Here is a 25,213-nt window from a genome sequence, read left to right on the forward strand (position 1 = left end):
TCCGAGGGCTCGCCAGGTGCAGATCCTTTGATTCGACTCCCGTAGGCAACTTGAGCGTCGTGATCAGGATGAAATGATGATGAAGACGACACACACACCCAGCACCCATGCCAGCGAAATCAACCAATGATTTAGCCATGGAGCCGGATATGGACACGGTGAAGTCAACTAAAAGCTATAAATAAAGTACGGCGAAGCAAGAACGTAAGTTTTGGAGGAAAATCTGTTTATTAAAATAAACAAGAATTTTTTTTTTTGAAAATAGCAAAAGGTTTAGATGATCCAAATTTTTACATGACTCAAAATTTTTCCTTTCAGCTTGATAACGTCCATCTTGAGAATCAAAAATATATTACAAATATACAACGTATGCCGACACACATACTTAACAGATAAAATCAAATCTTGAAGTTTCATTAATTTTACACCTTGGGCTTGCGTGCTCGCACCACGCTCCTGGATTTACTTTTGTTAACACTTTGAACTGTAGATGAGTACGTTCCCCTTTCCTGCACACTTGACATTACAGTGGGGGTCCCTAACCTTATGAAACGACGTGATTTAATGTGCAATGAGGAGACAAAAAACGAACCAAACTGTACAATATATAACACGCTGAGTGGTAAAATATCCTACAAATATATACACCCAGAATCATGAGCAACCTCATGAGCACAACAATCAATGTGGGTCGGAACCACACATAACAAAATCACATAAATGGCAAATATACACAATCAAAGACACAAAAACATGATGTCATTTTCCAGGGCTCACCAAGAAAGCATGCGGCATTCACGCAACTCTCATTCACTCAAAGCCTCGATGCAAAATATAAGTAAACATAATTTTACACTTTAACCAACACATTCTATTCAACGTAGGTTCCTGAAATAAATCGCATGACACAAAAGCAATCAACTGTTGGACTTTATAACGACACGAACAAATCAACGTGGATTCCTGAAATAAATTACACGCCACAAATTCATAAAAATAACAGAGTAGGCTTTAACTTTCAACACATAATTCAACGTTGGTTCCTGAAATAGATTACATGACACAAAATATTATTCAGCGCGATTATACCATAAAAGAAAATCAAACTAAACGCTGCAATATAAAAATCGCGTCTACTGCACCAACCGTAGTAATATGGACAAAAGCCAATAAAATCACGAAGTATAAGCCGCTAAAATAAAACTCTCCTCGGTAGACACGCATATCACGCTCGCCAACACACGGCGGAATGACTCAATGTGGAGATTCAGTCTCCCAACCTAATGCAGCAATCATTAAAAAAAAAAAATTAAAAAAAAAAAAAACACAGGGTCCAACCCTTTACACACGCTGCTCAACACTCTACCCGAGGCAAGTCACAAAAATACGAAGATGCAGGTCTTTCAAATGAGGAGCGCGTCCTCTTATTCAAAATCACACTAAGCCATATCACTTGTCCTACAGTTGCCAAAACTGGAAAAGTACAGTATATGAAATGACGTAGTCTAACATTTGCTCGCATGAAAAGAAACAAGACCGCGCTGGTAAGAAATCAAAGCACTCATGTAAAGTTAAAAATGAATAATATAGTGGCAAACACTTGACGCCGAGGTGTCATATTTATTCGTCTTCCCCTCCTCCAAATGTTTTGGTTGTGTGTTAATCGCCGCTGAAATTTGTGTCAAACTTTCATTCCTTTTCTTTCCCACTTCTGTTTAATACACATCTACTCTGAGCATGGCGCTCATTATCTTCATTGAACCTACGGGAAGTAATGGCCCTTGTATGTGCTGACCTCTACACGGAGTGTTCGTACTGGAAAGGTTTTTCCTCGTTCATCCTTGCTAAGTGTGTCGCAAGTAGTTGGAGATGGACCTGTGTTCCGTGTGTCTCATGTGCGACAGGATTTTGGCGTGCATCATGGACTACGGCTGAAGAAAATGGTGAGAGGGCTCCTTCTCTCGCCCTCAAAATGTCTTTAATGTATTTTCCGTCATGGGAGCGTCACCAGACTGTATGTTTTAAAATTTTCCTTATGGTTTTATTATCAACTATGTGAGTATTAAAATGGCGCTATGGCGTCATCTCAATTCTGGATTCCCTTCTGTCCCTTCGTGAAATGGAACTTCTTTTAGTATGGATCTACTTTGAAAATTTACTGGATTATGTGCGTGTGGAACTCTAAGTTGTTGCCTTCCGTTGTAATGATCTCGACTTAAAAAAAAAAATAAAAATAAAAAAAAAAATAAAAAAATAAAAATAAAATAAGTAAAGGAGGATGATGATCTCTGCTTCCTCGGGGACTAGCTATCTTGTGTGACGATTCTATTTTACTGTATGATTTCCCCTTACTTTTGTGAAATTTTGAGCTCGCATCAGAGCTATTTTATTTTAAAAGAATCTGTTTTAATTAATACCTGTGTGAAGAGTCGTGATAATTCTACCTGGACTGCCGGTACCTTTCCTGTTGGTGAGAACTCCGCGGTTATTTTAAAGAATAATAATAAACTAATATTATTATTTTATTTCCCCTTTTCTCTGGTATGTTGAGGCCTAGCTTAAGTTTGACTAGTTCATTTTTCCTTTTCTTTAAGCATTGGTCGACCACGATTTGTCATGTTAAACTTTTCCTTGGTATGTTAAGTTAATTTTTGATTATTTCTTTTTTAATTTTCCTGCGTTGACGCTTTCCCTATTACTATTTCAATTTATTTTATTAATTAAATAAATCCTATTAATTTCCTTTTCAAAAAGATATGTTGTTTTTCTTTTAAATAGTTGGCAATTTGATACCAGGTACCTTTATTATTTTCCACGGGTTTTGATGAGACACTCTTCCATCAGTTCAGGCAAGTCTTTTTCTGGTTTGTTTTGGTGATGTTTGAGGGTGTCTGATTACGCTTCCTGTTTTGCCTTTTGAACTAGCTCATTTGTGTACCAGCTAGTTTGTTTTCATTTATTTTACTGCCGTTACTGTAGTGGTTGTGTGTTTGTCTACGTAACGGGACACGCTGTAATATATATCATAATCTGAAACTAGGAAATTGCTACACAGACAATCTATCATGTCTGAACATCAGAAAGTTACTGAAATATCTCAATCTTACAACTTGAGAAACTCACAATAATAATAAATTTTACAAAAAATTGATTCTAATTATTCTGAACTTAAAATACGAAACTGCGTTCGAGGAACTCATGATTCAATTACTAATTTACACTTATCTTGATATTCAAAATAGTCTTGAAGATGACCATCAAAATTTGTGGATCCAAATTCCACCGTCTCGCACATTCTCATTCACACATCATGCAACAAATCCCAGAAAACGTGATGTCATGTTTCTGTACGCTTTGAGCTCCCTTAATACTTTAATAGAGTCCTTCCTGACTTTAATTTAAATTCTTAATTACATTTACTTTTAAGCCCCGAGACGTAAACTGCGCCTCAAACATCAAAGCAAAAGAAATAAAAAATAAAAGACGCTAAAAACAGAAACAGACTCGTAAAAGAAATGAGGCTAACCACTCAGCTAAATATCTGAATAAAATGGAAAGAAAGCAAGCTGTGACCTTATGCAAACGGTTCACATTTACGTTACAATTACAGTATATTTACATTAACGAGCTTCCTAACATTTACTTTAAATAGGACGTAGTCCTTCCAAACAAAAGCTAAATTTACTGAAATTAAATATCAAAACTAACCTATCCCCTTTTGCGACATTAAAACACGTTCACACACACACAATTACATTGAAAATTCTCTACTTATCTATTTAGCTGACTTATCGCTGCCAGCCTCTCAGGACAGCCGGCACCCCATCGTTTTAGCCAGCCATATCGAAAGTGGTGCCTTCAGTAAAGAACTGGATCAGTCCCTGGGTCTCCATTCTCCTTGCGTTGAAGTGGTGATGTTGTAGTCTCTGTCGCTGCTTCTGGATGTTGTTCTTAAAACATCCCCTCGTTCACGGTGTAGGAAACTGGATCAAGATTAAACCAGCCAGTTACTAAAATACTACAGCCGGGGTAATTTCCACTGACCGTGAAACCAGTTCCCTTCAGCCGCGGAACAACTTCTCTTATCTAATCTCGTAACTAGGTCAAATACTTCCCATTTAAATGCTGGACTGGACATTACTGAATTTGATGTCCTCATAAAATCTGTTTACACCGGCAAGCTACTAAACATTGAATGACTATCAGGAAACTGTTCTTCCCTCTGGAAACTGAAAAATAAAAGCCATTCTCAAAAGTTTAACATCTTGAATAATTCAAATGCAGACTGAGCGTCTTAAACCATAGTTCAAGTTCCCACATGGTCAAGAAACATAAGTTCTGACCCGCACTCGTTTAAATAATACTTCTCTTGATGTTACCTGCACAGAATCTCGCCAAATAATAGGGTAGCTAGCCCACACGCTCATCGCTTTTATCTATTCGTCCTCTATGATGCCGTTGTATCCTCGATCAGGGCCATCACTCGCACAGACCAATGCCTAGCTAAATTGACTGTGGCTCTATCATTTCATTGGCTCAACATATCGCGTAGCCTACCCGACGCTTACTTCAAATGTATATTTGAAGCTCCTGTAGCCTCTTGCCGGCCCTCCAAAATGTTGTCCTTTGGTCTGGCCGTTGGAGTTCTATTGTTTCCTTGTTCTGCTTTGTGTACGTCATGTCGAAATTCCTCCTTCTAAACCTAGCTGGTGAGCAAACAAACCCGAGCTCCAAGCTCCCTGCAGAAATTGCAACATGCACTGCCGAATGTAGATGTTTCCTGCCATAACTGAGACTTAATAAAAATGAAATATTCTCTACACATTCGAATAAATGACTGAATAAATAAATGAGCACTTCAATAAGGGCTCAGTGTGTTCTCCCAGGATGGTAATATAGCAAGTGAGATTGAATCAAAGTGCAGTAAGGCTAATCTAGTGAGCTCGCAGTTGTGATCAACAGTATTCTGTAAGAAGGAAGTCACCTCCCGGACGAAACTATCTTTATATTGGTCGGTTTTCAGACCAACTTTGCTTTACGGGAGCAAAAGCTGGGTGGACTCAGGATATTTTATTCATAAGTTAGAAGTAACAGACATAAAAGTTACGAGAATGATTGCTGGTACAAACAGGTGTGAGTGGGAACAGTGGCAGGAGGGTACTTGGAATGACGAGATAAAGGCCAAGTTAAGAATGAACTCTATGGATGAAGCTGTACACATAAGCCGTCTTCGGCGGTGGCGTCATGTGAGGCGAATGGAGCAGGATAGGTTACCTAGGAGAATAACGGACTCTGTTATGGAGGGTAAGAGAAGTAGAGGGAGATCCAGATGACGATGGTTAGACTCAGTTTCTAACTATTTAAGGATAAAAGGTATAGAACTACAGCACTAGTTGCAAACAGAGGATTGTGGTGACATTTAGTAAATTCACGGAGGCTTGTAGACTGGACACTGACAGGTATAATGGTCTATAATGGTAAATGTATGTATGTATGTATGTATGTATGTATGTATGTATGTATGTATGTATGTATTTATGTATGTATTTATGTATGTATGTAACCTTCAATAATAGTGTGATACCCGATGTCTTTCTTAACACTCTCTGCTGTCAATTCTAACTGTGCACAGTTATGTGTTAGGTAATTTACAGCAAAACAACTGCTGCTAAGAGAAATCGTGGTCTGTTTTATCTGTCTGGAAGTAACCCTAAACATGAAAATTCAGAGTGAATATTTCGTACTTCTGATTTAATAAGGGGTCTAAGATCCACGTAAGTAGTGCACGTAATAAATTAATTTTCTGTTATTCATTCATATAATATTTAGTAACTTCTTTCATATAGTATTTTTTTAATGAGAAAACATTCAAAGTCACACTGTCAATGCCATTAGAAAATACTAACTGCTTAACGTCGCACCGACACAGATAGGTCTTATGGCGATGATGGGACAGGAAAGGCCTAGGAATGGGAATGAAGTGGCCGTGGCCTTAATTTGCCTGGTGTGAAAATGGAAAACCATGGAAAACCATCTTCAGGGCTGCCGACAGTGGGATTAGAACCCACTATCTCCCGGGTGTGAGCTCACAGCTGCGCGCCCCTAACCGCATGGCCAACTCGCCCGGTCATTAAAAAATAATGGCCACCATCATATCTTGCCTCTAGTCCACTGTTTTCATTTCAGAATGAGTTTCCACTGAATGAAACATCAAAAAGCTAAAGGATTCATTGGTATCCTCGTACTCGTCGACTATCACTCACTATCTCAATCAAACTTTTGTTGGAGTTTGGATGCTGACAAAGAGGTAAGGTAGATGCACCTATGCCTGACCCTGAAACTATAGCCGAAAGCCTAACTTAAATATTAAAAAATGAGAATATCTCCACTCATACTTAATTTCTTTTTGCATCAGTTTGTAGTTTAAATGTTTCTCTTAAAAAACAGAGTTGGCAATACTTTTTTTGTTTTTTGCTAGTTGTTTTACGTCGCACCGACACAGACAGGTCTTATGGCGACGATGGGACAGGAAAGGGCTAGGAGTGGGAAGGAAGCGGCCATGGCATTAATTAAGGTCCAGCATTTGCCTGGTGTGAAAATGGGAAACCACGGAAAACCATTTTCAGGGCTGCCGACAGTGGGGTTCGAACCTACCATCTCCCGAATACTGGATACTGGTGGCAATAATTAAAGTTATGATCTAGATCTGCAAGTCCTTTGTATGATGGGAAGCATCAGCAAACACTGTTTGAAGGGAACCTTAGCATTTTTCATAAGGAGGTTAATGCAAGTAAATCATCATCATCATCATCATCATCTGCAGTTTCCAGCTGTTGGCCGGGTCTGCTTGGAACATAAGCTTCTCCATCTCCTCTTGTCTTCCCACGAATTCTCCCTTTTCACTCTTGCCCAGTCCTCTCCTCTTCTCTGTACACACTCTTCCACTTGTTTTATCCGCCTGTCTCTTTGTCTTCCTCTTGGCCGTTTACCTGTTATCTCCATTTTGTGCATCCTCCTCGGTATCCTTTCCCCTGTCATTCTCTTCATGTGTCCATACCATCTAAGTCTAGATGCCTCTATCCTATTCTACAGTGGCTGTTCTTTTACTATATCTCAAACCTTCTCATTTCTCATCTTATCCCATCTTGTCACTCCTATCCTGCTTCTCAGAAATTTCATTTCACTTGCCTGTATTCTATTCACGGCTCTCTGTCTCATTACCCAAGTCTCACCTGCATACGTCAGAATAGGTATGTAGTACACCTGTATATCACCCTTTTGCTTCTCTGAGGGACATCCTTGCTCCAAACCAGGCTTCTGACACTTTTCAGAAACGCTCCTGCTTGTCTTCCATGCTCGATTATTTCCTTATTATTTCTTCCACTTTCCTCTATGATACTTCCTAAGTACTTGAAACTCTCTATCTTCTTAAGCTGTTCCCCTCCAAGCATTTTCCCTCTCGTAGGTCTCTCCTCCTTTCTAGTTGTGATCACTATCTCTCTTTTGGGCATTAAATTTCATCCCATATTGTTCCACCTCATCTAACCAAGCATCTAACTGTTCCTGGATAACCTCTTCCTTTTCTCCCCAGACTAACAGGTCATCTGCAAAGATCATCACTTTCATTTTTCCTTCTCCAATTTTCCTTGCCACTTTTGTCATTATCGCGTCCATTGTTACTACGAAGAGCAACGGTGACAGAGCACTTCTTTGTTTAAATCCACCTTTTTTTTCTCAAACCAGCCTGTTCTCTTTCTTCCTATTTTCACACAACTGACACTCCCATTGTACATCTCCTTCACTCTTTCCATGGTCTGTTCCTCGACACCTTTTCTCTGTAAGGCTTCCCATACCTTGCTTCTACACACACGGTCATAAGCTTTCTCAAAGTCCACGAAGGCCATCACAAGACCCTTACCCCATTCATAATGACGCTCTTGTAGTCGCCTTACTACGAATATAAGGTCTACTGTGGACCTTCCTGATCTGAAACCATACTGCTCTTCTCTTAACTTTTCTTCCACCCTCTTTCTGATTTTATTCTCCAAAATCTTCTCAAACACCTTTGCACAGTGACATATCAATGTGACTCCCCTATAGTTCCTAAACTCATTTCTATTCCCCTTCTTGAAAATGGGTATGATTGACCCCTTCTTCCAATCTTCAGGGGTCTTCCTTTCCTTTCTTACTACTTTCAACACACGATAAAGCCACTGTTTCCCTACCTCTCCTGCTGTCTTCACCATCTCAATACTCACTTCATCTAACCCTGGGGTTTTCTCTCCTTTCATCTTGTCCAGTGCTAGCTCCACTTCTGCCCATGTTAAGTCTTTTTCTCTTCCCTATTTCTTACTTCCTCCCTGCTTCTACTTTCCTCCTAGGTAAATAAGGTATTATATTTTGCTTATTGGCTTCTGAAAGTTAAATCAATATTGATAGTATATTTAATGAATGTGTATGAATTCTATATGGTGGCTGAAGTGAACATTATAAATTACCACATAAATTATGGACGGTCGGCCATTGGTACACCATGTGGGGCCTTATACCTACACCTGACACTTGTGCTAGGTTAGGGTGAAAAATGTTTGGTCTGCTACAAATAAGAAACATTCAGTTTATACTAGCTAGATATAGATATGGTGGCCATGATCATTAAGCCATCAAGTCTATAGAGTCTGACACCGTGGTTAGCTGGTTCGAGTCCCGTTGGCCGAAACAAATTTCACCATCGGAATGTTGGCGGGAGGGTAGGAGAGGTGGTGGTATTCAATTTCTAATCACCAGATTGCATGCCAAGCGCCTGGATTAAATTCTAAACGTCTCTGCAGTGCTCATATAAAGCGAGGGTATAAGACTCTGTTGATGGTGATTCGTTCGTCGAATGGGGACTACAAATCTTGAGCAGATCCCTTGGTGCTATTCGATAGGAGTAGGCTATGTGCCGACATTGAGTTTCACCTTCTTCCTTCCTACTATCATATACCATGTCATTCATTTCACCTAAATAACTCCTCAGATGAGGTTGATGTCAGGAAGGGCATCAGGTTGTAAAAACTTGCTACGAGAATTCATCTCTCTTCACACCCAATCCCGTAGAGAAACGGTCCGTCCATCCGTCATAGGCATCATACATACTAGTTGGATATAATATTTATTTTTAAAAATGTTGTCACACCTATCTTTCAGGTGGTGATATACACTGAAGTCATGAGAATGGGTGTCCCATTAGGAAATGTGCCATGTATGACCCCCTGGGCATTGCGGCTAGTTGCGGCATAGCTGAGCAGTCTGTCACAGACACCAGTGTTGTGAAGAAGGCAACACGTTGCAAGTTAACTGACTTTGAACACGAGATGATTATTGGCACATGGCGCGGGGGTCATAGTATCGCGGAGATTACACGCAAAGTCCGAGGTCAACAGTGTCGAGCGTAGATCTTCAGTATCACAGAGAGAATGTTACCACCCGCGGTCCAATGAATCCCGTTTCCAGATGTATCGAGCTGATGGGTGTGTGAGAGTGTGGTGTATGCCACATTAAGCTATGGATCCTGTGTGTCACCAAGGTTGTGTCCAGGCGGGAGGTGGCTCAGTTCTGGTCTGGGCGGCTTTCTCATGGTCACAATTAGGCCCCATTGTCTGGCTGCAGAGAGTGTTGACAGGTGCACGTTATGTGCACATTCTTTCAGACCATCTGCATCCCTTTCAGGCCCTAGAGTACCCGATGGAGATACCGTGTTTCAACAGGACAATGTGCCGTGTCAATGCTCTGTGGTGGCACGCAGGTGATTAGAGGAGCACTCCAGTGAAGTTACAACCACGGATTGGCCCTCCAGATCCCCCGGTCTTAATCCAATCGAGCATTTATGAATGCTGTCGATGCTAGTGTATGCTCCATGAACCCTGCACCAACTATACAAGACCAAATGTGGGTAGCAGTGCAAAGATGCGTGCGTCCAGATCCCTCCAAAACGATTCCAACACCTTAGAGAGTCGATGCCTCGACGTATTGCTGCCGTTTTGAGGGCTCAGGGAGGAGCAACTCGTTATTAACATCACATTCAGTGTCTTCCCATGACTTTTGGCCACTCAGTGTAAAATGGACCCTCAAAAAGTAAGTTTCTTAAGTACCTACAGCATTCTATGGCTGATGCATTGGATGAGGTGAAACAAGGAATGTCAGTAAATATGGCAGCTTCAAAGTAAGTGGTACCAAGAAGTGCTCTTCTATAAAAGGCTTGGAGAAGTATCCTGCTTATAATGTACAGGATATCTGCAATGTTTAGGCTGTAACTTATAAACAATGATTAGTTGATAAAAGGGTAATTTATTTTGTTATATCATACAGTATAATCTGCGTCAGCTGTAAGTGCAAGAAGTGTCAGCCTTAGAAGATGAGGAACAATTAGGTATCAGCTACAGGTATGAAAAATACATTTTAAAAATTAATTTTAAGGGCTAATTATTGATTACACTGGTATTTTCCTTTTTATGTATTATGTTGGCCACAAAGAGATCTATCTGATGATACATAAAGATAATATGCGACTTGTTCAGCAAATTCTTTTCCCTGGATTACGTGAAAAAAGTTTTTAATTCAAGTGTCGGCTACTGGTGCATCTACCTTACCTCTCGTACACAAAATGTCACGGAACAGATTTGATGAAATGAGTACATCCTCTTGTTTAACAATGACAAACTGGTCAAGTCGGATAAGATCTCCAAGCTACGACATTTCTTCAATGAGCTCCATAAAAGATTCTTACAGTTTGGTAATGTTTTTCATGAAAAATTATAGATGAAGAGCTGATACAGTATATTGGATGCCAGTCCCCAAATATGATTTTGATTGAAACTCGGATTATAGCCTTAGCAACAGGATATCTGTATCAGTTTGAACCTTATGAGAGAGCTTTGCAAAAGAACAATGAAAATTCGAGTTTAGGTGAGAGTAGTTGCAGACTTGCTGAAAATAGTCCAAGATTCTGAAAATCACACCATATTTTTTGATTTTGATTGAAACTCGGATTATAGCCTTAGCAACAGGATATCTGTATCAGTTTGAACCTTATGAGAGAGCTTTGCAAAAGAACAATGAAAATTCGAGTTTAGGTGAGAGTAGTTGCAGACTTGCTGAAAATAGTCCAAGATTCTGAAAATCACACCATATTTTTTGATAACATTTTCACAAGCCATTCTCTTCTTACAGAAAAGAGATTCTTGGTGACTGGAACGGTGCAAGGGAACTGACTGACATCCTGTCCACCTCAGACAAGAAATGACTTAGCAAAGGAGCCAAAAGGCAGCTTAGGTTTCAGATTTGATGTCAGCAACAAATTGCCGTATTTTCGTGCGTAATTAACGCACTCTTTTGACGAAAAATACAGGCGAAAACTTCAGAAGCATAAATTATTCAAGGAATTCAGATATTAAAAAAGTATTTACAATTCATTTACATGTAAAGATACATCAAATATAATATACACACAACTGATTCAACTCACTAGCAGTTAATCATCATTTGGTGTAAAATTCCGGCATGAGATTTTTTCTGGAAAGTCAAATACACATAGGACATGTGGGTTTGAAGTACCGACACTGGAAAATTTTCTTACCGTTACGAGCTGACAATACAACCTGAAGTGAAATAAACGTGTACAGTACTAATAAAAGTACAATTCATGTAAGTACACGACATATCGGCAAAAAAGAAAACTGTCCAACACGAGAAGAGCCGGGCATCGAAGGAGGGAATCTGCTATATTTTCCCAAACCATTCATATCCGATCTTGTATGAGTGACGTGTCCATCCACCCTTTTACTACGAACATGGATCCCTCGCGCCAAGTTTTACTTTAGGCATTGCTTCACGTTTTAGAACAACGTAAGGTACAAGCTTTCTGCCACCACCTGTTACAGCAAGCACTGCAGTACATAGTCTTTTTTCACTTCCGGCAGTAGATATGATAACACTCGATGTCCCTTTCTTATCGATTGTTTGACTTTGTGGCATATGGAAACTGATTGGCGCCTGACCTGCGGTTCCTATTTGGGATAACAAATGTTCTTTCACTTTACGCTTCTCAATCACAAAGCGATGAAAATCAATTACTTTTTGGTTGAAATCACTTGGAATTTTGTGGCATAATGTTGTTCGTCTCTTCAAAAAATTGATCACCAAACCTCGGCTAACCTTCAAATCCGAGACACTGATTCCAGGTGCAGCAGCTATTTCTTGTCCTTTAAAATACAGCATTTTGAAAAAAACGGCATATCCAACGTTGCATAACAAAATCATATTAGACAGATCATTCTCTTCTTTTGGAAACCTGCCACTTTTTGCTTTGCGAGACTTTTTCGTCGCTTGAAGTACACTTCTCTGTTACCACGTTGCATTCAGGCACAGAATACCTGAGGCCCGCTGCCCTATTCCCGTATGTTTCGGCGTAACTGATCACCGTGGGTATATATGATGCAGTACCAGTATTACTCGAATATTTGCTCGCTTTGGACTAACGAACAATTTTGAGATCACAGGAAACACATGTCCCGTACCCGAAACACTCATAAAATACGTCTGAACCAGACTGGAATAGAACGTCACTAGTCACTTCTGCACTTATTCTCTCACTGAACAAGTGCAGTGGTATTTCCTCCTGGCTGATAACAGAACGTTGCCCGGTATTTGGAATGCCCGGTTTCGCAATATGAAGGCTGCTACCTGAGTAGTTGACATCTTTATTTCAAAATGCATCCGGAACTGCGCGATGGGTGTTCGAAGAAGCGAGTCAAATACGTGAACATTTCTTTTTCGCCACTTTGGAGCCAAAAATATTGGGATGCACAAGTTATGCAAGGGCGTTAATTATGCGAGAAAATACGGATTTGCAGTTATGTGGCAAAATCACTCTGCTGTCACAGTTGAAACAAATTTTGGTACCTTAAAGCCACTAATGCATGTAAAGAGGGACGACAGGAAAAGAAACGCATCATGGTTCCTCAACCAAAATTATTCCACGAGTACAACCAAGGAACTGGAGGAGTGGATTTACATAATAATGGCATTGGCAACTACAGGATAAGAATTAGAGGCATAGTGGTGGCCATTATTTACAGTGTGATTTTGAATACTTGGAAGATGTATCACCTGGCAACAGGCTCTACCATAAGTCAAATAGATTTCAGATCGCACATAGTTTTATGCCTGCTAGGGAGTGAGGAGGAAGATTTAGAATCTGATGCAAAAAAGCAGACACTCAGAAGAAACGGTAACCTCAGGCAACCAAGCAAATACAGCTTACCATGCTCAACGAGGGAAGAAAAAATTGCTCATGTTATCATTTGCAATGAAGAAAATGCAAGTAGAATGTGCAGGGTATGTAAAAGTTGGACAATATATGTGTGCAAAAAATGTCAGGTTCAGCTGCATACAGACTGCTTCTCAGCATTCCATGAATAAAAGCATAAGTTCTTGCAGCAAAATTTTTTTGAAAGGTTTATCTGCATAGACAGAATTAGTCATGTTATAATTTTCTATGAAGTAAATATTAGGAGAAAGTGCAGCATGTGTAAGAATAAGACAAAATATGTAATAAATAAGGTATTATTATTATTATTATTATTATTATTCTTATTATTATTATTATTATTATTATTATTAAAATTCTATTATTCAGGCCATAAATTCATGTTGTGAAATTTGCTTGTGTCACTGATAAAGTTGTTACATTGGTTGTAAACTAAATAAATACAAAAAGAATGAAAGGTAATGTAATCATACGTTGTTTTCTTTTGTTATTTGCTTCACGTCGCACTGACACAGATATGTCTTACGGCGAAGATGGGATAGGAAAGGCCTAGGAATTGGAAGGAAGCAGCCATGGCCTTAACTAAGGTACAGCCCCGGCAGTTGCCTGGTATGAAAATGGGAAACCACGGAAAACCATCTTCAGGGCTGCCAACAGTGGGGCCCGAACCCACTATCACCCAATTACTGGATACTGGCTGCACTTAAGCGACTGCAGCTATCGAGCTCGGTAATCATATGTTCTACCAAGAAACTCCCAACATTGCATCAGCACATTATTGATCACGGTCATTACAAAAGGCACCGATATATTTGGCCAAATACGCTTTATTTGATTAAATTTTAAATTAAAATAAACGGTAAAGGTGCAATTTTTAAATTAATTTTTATGCATCGGAAAAGATGGGTTAGAACTCTTGGTGAAACTTGCACCCTGATTTTTCACACTGGTTACCATCATACCATTGTGTGCTGTCCATCTCACAACACTGTTGAGGTCTTTTTTTCAGTTGCTCGTAATCCTGTAACTTATTTACTATTCTATACAGTATTACATCATCTGCAGAGAGCCTTATCTGTTATTCCATTTCTTTACTCATTTCATTTACAAACATGAGAAAACATACAAGTCACATAACAATGGCTTAAGATACCCCCTCTGAATTGCTAAACGATCATATGATGATTCACCTACTCTAATTTTCTAAGGGCCGGTTCTACCATCTGCTGGTAAAGTGGCTGGCAGCTGCCCGGGAGGTAAACTACCTGGAGGTGTAAATCGGCTGGTACTTTGGCTTGTGTCCAACCACCTCCGCGCAAGCGCTAGGTAGCTACCTGGATCTAGACACCGATGTACGAAGTTGGCTAGACTGATTTTCAGCGATTTCTCGCTTTTGAGTGTGGTGCTATCTATCGTCAGATGCATGAAACCCATTTCGATTGTCTTATTTCCAAGTGCTTGCGTCTGCTGATTATCACAAAAAAGCCTAATAAAGGGAGTCTTAAGAGTTATGGACAATGATTCATTGTCAAGCTTTCGTGATCTTCAATATCAATACCTAATTGGGATTAAAATCTCGAGATTACATTTTCTTATGCCAGTTATAAACTGTCATGTAAGGCAGCGTTTTTGAAAAGTATTCTCGTTGTAGATTGGTCAAGTCGCTCGCTCCATAATAGAAGGTACGCAGGTTTTCAACGTATTTCTAATTTACATTTTAAAATGTATTTTCGTTCTCTGCCGTTGTTCTTAACTCTCTTTTACGCGCTTCCATATACGTATATACACACACATCTTCTTTACGGACTTATTGCCTTTGAGCATTCTATCTGCAGGCTTCTGTGAATTGATTAAGTATCTCCGCGATGCTCTATTTGCAACTAGTTCTGTGACCTCGTTTAGTTCCAGATGCTTCCATTTATTGATAAAGCATTTCATTTTAATTTTTAACTTTTTGAAGATAAAGTTGGAAGGTACTGTAAATGTAAAGAACTAATCAGGATAAATATCCATTCATAGGAAGAGGATTTGGGGAATGGAACAGTTTCCAATTTCTTCGAAATAATTTACAAGACTATGTAAACAACTAATAGGGAATCTGCTACCTGGGCGACAGTCCTATGTGCTATTAATCATAACATCACTTGCTATAAGTAGCATACATATAAAGCAATTTTCCTAGTAGACATAATATTGTGATGAGAACTTATGAAAAGAGGCATACAGATTAACACAACGCTAATAATGGAAATAAAAAAGATTCATCATAATGAAGACTCGAACCTGCACGCTTCGTATTACGAAGCGAGCGCGTTAACCATTACGCTACAAAAACGCTTGAGTTAGGTAAGATACATACAGTAATATATATCTCGTGTCCGAAAACTGAAAAGTAAAAAATTAAAGCCCATTTGAAATGATTTCCAAATAGATTTTGATTTTATATCCTTTTAGAGTTTCTTTACGAAAGCTTGACGTATAAAATGTGTTCCCTGCGCTACTGATGCGAGAGGCTGGTGTGACTGTTGCAACTAAAGGGAAGCATTAATGTTCAAAATCCTGCAATACAATATCGATCACTGTTACAGTATACTGCTTTTTTCAGTATACTAAGCTAATTTGAGTTGCATATCACCAGAAATACAGCTAATAATGTTCAGCTCTCAGAACTTGCCCAACAGGTAAAGTCTTATCGGGCCCTCGAAGTGGCCGATAAATTACGCGCCGGGTAACGACGATTCATGCTGCCGATAGCACTACCTGGGAGGGGTCGAACGGAAACATCCTTTTATGCGGAGGGCAAATTATGCGCTACTTTACCAGTACGTGGTAGAACCGGCCCTTAGTCACATTTTCTAGAAATTTAGCCATAGGTCAACCAATGGGTAAATAATGAAAATATCAAGCTCGATTATTATCATTACGGTTATTATCATTATTTATGTAGGTATGTACGGACTTTATTTGGTATAAATCTTGGTCATAATAAAATATGTGAGGATATGTCACGACACGTCTACGGTATTTATATTAATATGAGTTTATTTAATTTAAGAACACGTAATTCATAGTATAAAATTTATTATTAGCTGAAAATATGAGATGGTTCGTGGTGTGGGTTACTGTAGTCACGTCCTAGTTCGGGAACCATGGGCAACAGCTGAGTAGCCTAGTAAGTGGTCCTGAGAGTCGGAAAACCAGTTGCTATGGAATGGGAAAGGGCATCTCGGACATATTCTGAGTCATGGCCCTCCGTGTGCTCAGGTGGCTAGGACTATACAATCCGCTGGTGGTCCATAACCTGTTAAGCGGAGAGATCCTCACTTGGACTTTGTGTAAGTAGGGTAGCATCCTGCTTCATGAATTTACCAAGCTCAGAACATTTTAAGCAAGCCTTGGAACTATGGGAGTAACGGAATCCCACTCCCATTTGACAGGCGAGGTACTCCTTGGAAACAACTTGGCGAACAACATGGAATTGGATGGGGAGCTATCAATATTAATGGGGCTTATGGAAGAAAGAAAGTAGAACTGGCTGAGTTGGCAAAGAGGATGCATCTGGTTGTGCTAGGAGTAAGTGATATTCAGGTAAGGGGAGATAACGAAGAAGAGATAGGAGATTATAAAGTGTACTTGACGGGTGTTAGAAAGGGAATGGCAGAGTATGGGATAGGGCTGGGTATCAGGAATACCATTGCACACAACATAGTTTCTGTTAGGCACGTAAATGAGCAAATGATGTGGGTAGATTTGGCAGTTGCAGGAATTAGGGCGAGAACTGTCTCAGTGTATTCACCATGTGAGGGTGCAGATGAGGATGAAATTGACAAGTTTTAAGAAGCATTGAGTGATATCGTGGTCAGGGTCAACAGCAAGGATAGAATAGTGCTAATGGGCTATTTCAATCCGAGAGTTGAAAATAGAACTGAAGGATACGATAGGGTGATTGGTAAATGTGGGGAAGATATGGAAGCTAATGGGAATGGGAAGCGTTTGCTGGACTTCCGTGCTAGTGTGGGTTTAGCAGTTACAAATACATTCTTCAAGCATAAGGCTATTCACCGCTACTCATGGCAGGCTAGGGGTACCAGATCCATAATAGAAAATATCTTAACCGACTTTGAATCCAGGAAATCTTTTAGGAATGTACAAGTTTTCTGGGGATTTTTTGATGATACAGACCACTATCTGATCTGTAAAGAACTAAGTATCTCTAGGTCTAGGGTAGAGAAAGTGAAATCTGTCTGCAAACGAATAAGGGTAGAAAATCTCCAGGACAAGGAAATTAGAAGTACATGGATATGATTAGTGAGAAGTTTCAAACAGTAGACAGTAAGCAGGTTCAGGGTATAGAAAGAGAATGGGTGGCATTCAGAGATGCTGTAGTAGAAACAGCAAGGGAATGCCTAGGAACAACTGTGTGTAAAGATGGGAAAAGGCAAACATCTTGGTGGAATGATGAAGTGAGCGCAGCCTGTAAACATAAAAAGAAGGCTTATCAGAAATGGCTCCAAACAAGGGCCGAGGCAGACGGGGATTTGTATGTACATGAAAGAAACAGAGTGAAACAAATAGTTGTTGAATCCATAAAGAAGTCATGGGAAGATTTTGGTAATAACCTGGAAAGGCTAGGTCAAGCAGCAGGGAAACCTTTCTGGACAGTAATAAAGAATCTTATGAAGAGAGGAAAAATGGAAATGAACAGTGTTTTGAGTAATTCAGGTGAACTCATATTAGATCCCAGGGAATCACTGGAGAGGTGGAGCGAATATTTTGAACATCTTCTCAGTGTAAAAGGCATCCTGGTGGTATTGCAAACAGCCAAGCTCATAGGGAGGAGGAAAATGATGATGGTGAAATTATGCTTGAGGATGTGGAAAGGATGGTAAATAAACTCCATTGTCATAAGGTAGCAGGAATAGATGAAATTAGACCTGAAATGGTGAAGTATAGTGGGAAGGCAGGGATGAAATAGCTTCATAGAGTAGTAAAATTAGCGTGGAGTGTTGGTAAGGTACCTTCAGATTGGACTAGAGCAGTAATTGCACCTATCTATAAGCAAGGGAACAGGAAGGATTGTAACAACTATCGAGGTATCTCATTGATTAGTATACCAGGCAAAGTATTCACTGGCATCTTGGAAGGGAGGGTGCGATCAGTGGTTGAGAGGAAGTTGGATGAAAACCAGTGTGGTTTCAGACCCACAGAGAGGCTGTCATGATCAGATTTTCAGTATGCGCCAGCTAATTGAAAAATGCTACGAGAGGAATAAGCAGTTGTGTTTCGTAGATCTAGAGAGAGCATATGACAGGGTACCGAGGGAAAAGATGTTTGCCATACTGGGGGACTACGGAATTAAAGGTAGACTATTAAAGTCAATCAAAGGCATATATGTTGACAATTGGGCTTCAGTGAGAATTAATGGCAGAACGAGTTCTTGGTTCAAGGTACCTACAAGGGTTAGACAAGGCTGTAATCTTTCACCTTTGCTGTTCGTTGTTTACAAGGATCATCTGCTGAAAGGTATAAAATGGCAGGGAGGGATTCAGTTAGGTGGAAATGTAGTAAGCAATTTGGCCTATGCTGACGATTAGGTGTTAATAGCAGATTGTGCCGAAAGCCTGCAGTGTAATATCTAGGAACATGAAAACAGGTGCAATGAGTATGATTTGAAAATAAGCCTTTCGAAGACTAAATTGAAGTCAGTAGGTAAGAAATTCAACAGAAGTGAATGTCAGATTGGTGATACAAAGCTAGAAAGGGTTGATAATTTCAAGTATTTAGGTTGTGTGTTCTCCCAGGATGGTAATATAGTATGTGAAATTGAATCAAGGTGTAGTAAAGCTAATGCAGTGAGCTCCCAGTTGCAATCAACAGTATTCTGTAAGAAGGAAGTCATCTCCCAGATGAAACTATCTTTATATCGGTCTGTTTTCAGACCAGCTTTGCTTTACGGGAGTGAAAGCTGGGTGGACTCAAGATATCTTATTCATAAGTTAGAAGTAACAGACATGAAAGTAGCAAGAATGTTTGCTGGTACAAACAGGTGGGAACAATGTCAGAAGGGTACTTGGACTGAGGAGATAAAGGCTAATTTAGGAATGAACTTGATGGATGAGGCTATACACATAAACCGGCTTTGGTGGTGGGGTCGTATGAGGCGAATGGAGGAGGATAGGTTACCTAGGAGAATAATGGACACTGTTATGGAGGGTAAGAGAAGTAGAGGGAGACCAAGATGACGATGGTTAGACTCAGTTTCTAACTATTTAAAGATAAAAGGTATAGAACTAAATGAGGCCACAGCACTAATTGCAAATAGAGGATTGTGGCGACGTTTAGTAAATTCACAGAGGCTTGCAGATTGAACACTGAAAGGCATGTATGTAAATATGATGTATAAATCCAGTGTAATGTTGCGCAAAACACTGTAATAGTCCAGAACAATGCATCTTGTCACTAGAGTTGTATAGAAAATTCCATCATTGTAAATAGGTCATTGGAGACTCTAGAAATTATGAGAAAACACGCTGTGTCATACTTCTCTAGAAGTCTGGCCAGGCAATGTGTATAAAGAGGCAGCCTTGGGATTTGGGATAGAGTTGTTAGCAAGAGTTGCTAGTGAAAGTCGTTAGTCAAGTATGTGGACTTATGTTGTGATTTTGTTGTGTTGGTAGTTGGTTGTGATGCAAATGTTGCATTCTTCTTCTTCTTCTTCTTCTACTATGTATTTTATTCAAGACAGCAGTTTATTAGTGCAAGGATCATGTGTGTGCGTGTGTGTAATGTGTATATAATTTGTAAATAAAACAGTGTAGACAATTGACAGCATCGCGTGTATGAGTTTTTGTTGTTACAACATTTCGATACTGAATCAGAAAGACCTCATTGAAAATGGCTAAGATCCCGAAAATTTTTTTTTTATCGAGGTGGACAAACAACTGAACCTGTCATCGGAAGTTGAGGTGAATATAACTGTGTTCCAACTTAATGAGCATGGTACAGGTACTCAATACAAAATCTCTGAAAGTAATTTCACCTAACAGAACAGATTTTGAAGTTAGAGATGACAAGATTCTTTACTCTAATACAGTTTTAACTACATAAATATCTCAAGTGTACATGCAAGTTTAAAGAGTAGAACAGTGCCTGGAATCAAAAATTTCAACCACAGATGATAACATTTCACACCAAATTAGCGACGCCACCGCCAATTAAAACAGCATATATCGGACATCAGTTCAAACCTGGGACAGGCTGAGCAGATCAATAGTAGGGTAAGCCGCCAGCTGGAGGGGGACATCTCAAACCTCAAGTACGAGGTGGAAATCCAGGTTTAGGGCATCAACAGGTTGAGGGGAAAATTTCTACCATCGTGGGAAATTTTGGGAGCCGTGTTTCTGCCGTTGAAGGAAGGTTAGAAAACCGGATTTCGAAAATCAAGGGAGATGTGCAGAATATGAGAAAGTCCTTCACGCGGTAGAAGATAGATTAACTCAAACAGGACCTATCACCACACCTTCAACCCCCTCAAAAACCTAACCGGCAACACAGGACACCTAGACCCGAAGATGATTATAGAGAGCCTTCCAGAATTTCACGAGTGACTGGAAAAGAACCCAACAAGCTTCATGGAGCAATCAGTCAGTCTACTAGGAAGGACTAATCTACCAGAGGACATCTTCATTCAACTCGTCACGCCACATTTAAAGGGGCAAGCCGCTACTTGGTGGAATAACTTGAAGGGAATAAACATAAACTGGACTAATTTCAAGAGGGCATTCCTTGCTAGGTTTAGTTCTGATGGGGTAAAGAGCTCTGTGAAAAGGAAGCTACTCACCCACTGGCATGAGAACTAGCGCGTTCGCCCTCCAGATGTACCAGCTCTTCAAGCGGCTGCACCTCGAAGGAAGCGAGAATGAGATCTTACTAGACATCGTAGAACTACTCCACGATAAGATTAGACCCCTAGTGAAGGTATCGTAACCGAGATCCTTTGATGATCTGCGTAGAATCATCGCTCAGTTGGAAGAAGAACACAAGAGTAAAGCCACGGAAGAGACCAGCTCGGTTAGGAAATGCTTCCAGTGTGGAAGAACGGGAGACCTGAAGAAAAATTAGTGCACAAACGGAAAACTACGTCTGGCCCATTCTGGATTGAGGGGGCATGGGACAGGGAACAGGAATGTGCCTCAAGACCTGACAAACAACCCTGGTCAAGTAGGAAAGGGATTGGTCAGATTGTGAGTAGAACAGACCAACCTCGACCAGCTATCATCCTGAGGATAGGCAATGATAATTTTTCAGCCATACTCGACAGCCAAGCAAGTCACTCATTTGTAAATGGGACTGTTGCCAGATTACTACCACCTATTAAGTCTCACCATCTCGGAAGGGTAGTGGGAGCAGCGGATGGCGTAACCTATTCCATCCAAAGACAGACTAACATAACACCAATATAAATGGTCCGTTATTGGACATTATAAATTTTCCAGCCAGCTCATTCTTGGTTGCCAGCGTTTCGCCCTCGTGTGCTAGGGTGGGCTCATCAGTTGGTACCTAGTGACGAGACAAAGTCTCTTAGTGCATTGGCACTGCCGGTGGCTCCAGTTAGCCTACGCAGTGGCCTCCACGGTATGTACTAGCCAGCGTATTGGTAGGTGTGCTAGGTACCAACTGATGAGCCCACCCTAGCACACGAGGGCGAAACGCTGGCAACCAAGAATGAGCTGGCTGGAAAATTTATAATGTCCAATAACGGACCATTTATATTGGTATTATAAATTTGCTCATTCAGGACAAATATTTCAGATTCCCTATGGGAATCAACATCCATATCATCTGATGGCCAAGCAGGCATCAATTTTTAGTGACGAGACAAAGTCTCTTAGTGCATTGGCACTGCCGGTGGCTCCAGTTAGCCTACGCAGTGGCCTCCACGGTATGTACTAGCCAGCGTATTGGTAGGTGTGCTAGGTACCAACTGATGAGCCCACCCTAGCACACGAGGGCGAAACGCTGGCAACCAAGAATGAGCTGGCTGGAAAATTTATAATGTCCAATAACGGACCATTTATATTGGTATTATAAATTTGCTCATTCAGGACAAATATTTCAGATTCCCTCTGGGAATCAACATCTATATCATCTGATGGCCAAGCAGGCATCAATTTTTAGTGACGAGACAAAGTCTCTTAGTGCATTGGCACTGCCGGTGGCTCCAGTTAGCCTACGCAGTGGCCTCCACGGTATGTACTAGCCAGCGTATTGGTAGGTGTGCTAGGTACCAACTGATGAGCCCACCCTAGCACACGAGGGCGAAACGCTGGCAACCAAGAATGAGCTGGCTGGAAAATTTATAATGTCCAATAACGGACCATTTATATTGGTATTATAAATTTGCTCATTCAGGACAAATATTTCAGATTCCCTATGGGAATCAACATCTATATCATCAGACTAACATAACCGCTATATGCATGGACCTACCTATTGTAATTAATGTTGCAGTGATTCAGAACCTAATACCTGACATCATATTAGGTCGTGACTTTCTGGCAGAATACAAGATGATCCTAGACTATGCAGCTCATGAAGTCTTTTTGAGAAAAAACAGACGTCTAAGGGTTGCCTGGCACGATGGAAATCTCGGGACTCGCAGTGATGTAGAATTCGACGTAGACCTGGGAGATAATCCAGTTAACGCATCTTCAGCCAAGGGAAGAAGAGGAGCTAAGACATGCCTTAAAGGACTTTCCAGAAGTCATCACGAATAAAATACGATGGTGTAATGCACACCTTTGAATGGAACACTTCCTCACCCATCAAGCAACGTCCATATCCAATCACCCCGGATAACCGCAACTTCATCATTCAGAAGATTAAAGAGATGGAAGGGCAAGGTCTCATTGAACCTTCTACATCATGCTGGGCTTCGCCTATTTTCCTACTGAAGAATAAGAATAAGAATGGGGAGTATTGACTGTGTGTGGACTTCCGTAACTTGATCGAGAAGACTGTTAGCGACGCCTACCTGATGCCTGACCTGAAAGACTCGATGAAAGAAGTAAGTGGGTCTAGGATTCTCAGCACGCTGGATCTCAACTCCGGATACTTGAAAGTGGAGGTCGAGGAAAGTTCTAGGCCACTGACCGCCTTCCTGACACCGAGAGGATTGTACCAGTTTACGGTAATGCCTTTTGGAGTGAAGAAGGCTCCTGCAACCTCCACGTGACTGAAGGATAAGGTATTGTCAGGATATGTTGGAGATTTCTGTGAAGTGTATCTTGAAGACATCTTAATCATTACATAAAATCATCTTAATCCACAAGAAGAATTTTCAAGAAAACCTTGTACATCTGAAGAAAGTGCTGGAATGACTCCAAATTCATGGACTGACCTGCCAACTGGAGAAGTGCCACTTCGCCCAGTCCCGCGTAGAATATCTTGGCCATGTTCTAACATCCGAAGGTTTAGAAAGGCAAGCAGAGAAATATTGATCTATCGAGGGCGGAACGCCCGCAGACCAACCAACAAGTACATCAGTTCCTTGGCTTGTGTGGATGGTGTAGCAGCTTTGTGCCACACTTTGAAGAGAAAGCAATAATACCACTCACCAATCTAATCCATAACAACCACCCATTCCGATGGACCAGCAAGGAAGAGGCAGCATTCCAAGGCATTAATGCTGCCATATGCAATGCTCCCGGTCTAGCCCATCCCAACCCTCAATGGAAGATAAGCCTGCAGGCTGATGCCAGCGACTCTGAGTGTACCAGCAGAAAGCAATCTCCCACCGAACAACGCTACTGCACTGCCGAGAAGGAAGCCTTGGCCGTGGTGTGGGCCATGGGCAAATTTAGAGGCTACTTGGAGGGAAGGAAGTTCCAGCTATACACCGATAACGCAGCTCTCAAATGGTTGAACTTTGTCTCTGCCTCAAAATCTAAGCTGATGCGATGGGCTCTGTTAATTGCAGAATTTGATTTTGATCTGTGTCACATCCCAGGATCAACGAACATAAGAGCAGACAATTTATCTAGGCACCTGGCGATGAAACCTGAAGCCAGGAGCACCATCATTGAAAGGGAGTTTCCACAAAAACACCAGAGCGAACCCAGTGAACCTGTTCATATGATCATCAAGAAGGAACTGCATTTGGGAGTAATTAAGCAATGGCAAGAACAAGACCAGCCCTGTAGGACCATGACGCAGTGGATTAGGAGGCAGAGCACCAATAGTCGACTCGTCCCAACGGAATTCAAGATGTGCTACAAGAACTTCCGGGTTGACGGAGGACTCTTAATGTATAGGTCTTACCCCTCCGACACGCCTGCGGTAGTGGTGATCTCTACACACCACACGATGGACATTCTCGAGAAGTTCCATGACAGCAATGAAGCCGGACATCCAGGAGGTGAAGAGACACATCAGTCTATTCGACGAGCAATCTTCTGGGTCAACATGGGGAAAGACATCCTTGACAATGTGAAAGGGTGTTACATCTGAACCTGCACCGAGGTGAGCAACAGGAAGGCAGATTCCAGTCGGTGAGGAAGATGGCCACAGCGCCCTTGGGAGGTCGTAGCCATAGACTTGATGGGTCCTTACCCTAGAACACCACGGGGTAAAACAGGACTCCTAGTAATCACCGACCTCTTCACAAGATGGACTGAAGCCTTTCTGATATCAGAAGCCATGACGGAATGCATCACCAGTCTTCTACAGGATGAGGTATTCAGCCGGTACGGTTATCTACGGTGCACTCTGTCAGACGACAGTCAGTTCACATCAAGGAAGTGGCAGCAAATGATGACTGAATGGGATGTGAAGCACTGGACCAACCCTATCTACAACCCAAGGGCCAATCCAACGGAACCAGGAGCTAAAAAGGATTCTACGGGT

General features: G+C 40.9%; 1 protein-coding gene across 5 annotated transcripts in view; it reads right to left on the reverse strand.

The window, feature by feature from the left end:
* The window catches only part of LOC136864136 (ubiquitin carboxyl-terminal hydrolase MINDY-2), a 424,681-nt gene that overhangs the window by 127,782 nt on the left and 271,686 nt on the right, over positions 1 to 25,213 (reverse strand). The window contains exon 9 of one of the 5 annotated variants that reach the window (XM_067140763.2): positions 223 to 3,983. The exons of the other annotated variants lie outside the window; for them this stretch is intronic. Coding sequence (XP_066996864.2) covers positions 3,875 to 3,983 — 109 coding nt within the window. The 3' untranslated portion in view covers positions 223 to 3,874. Of the gene's footprint in view, positions 1 to 222; positions 3,984 to 25,213 lie in introns of those variants that run through there. 5 annotated transcript variants of the gene reach the window in all.

This window comes from Anabrus simplex, chromosome 2, assembly GCF_040414725.1.
Source record: "Anabrus simplex isolate iqAnaSimp1 chromosome 2, ASM4041472v1, whole genome shotgun sequence".
In the NCBI taxonomy this organism is placed as follows: Eukaryota; Metazoa; Arthropoda; class Insecta; order Orthoptera; family Tettigoniidae; genus Anabrus; species Anabrus simplex.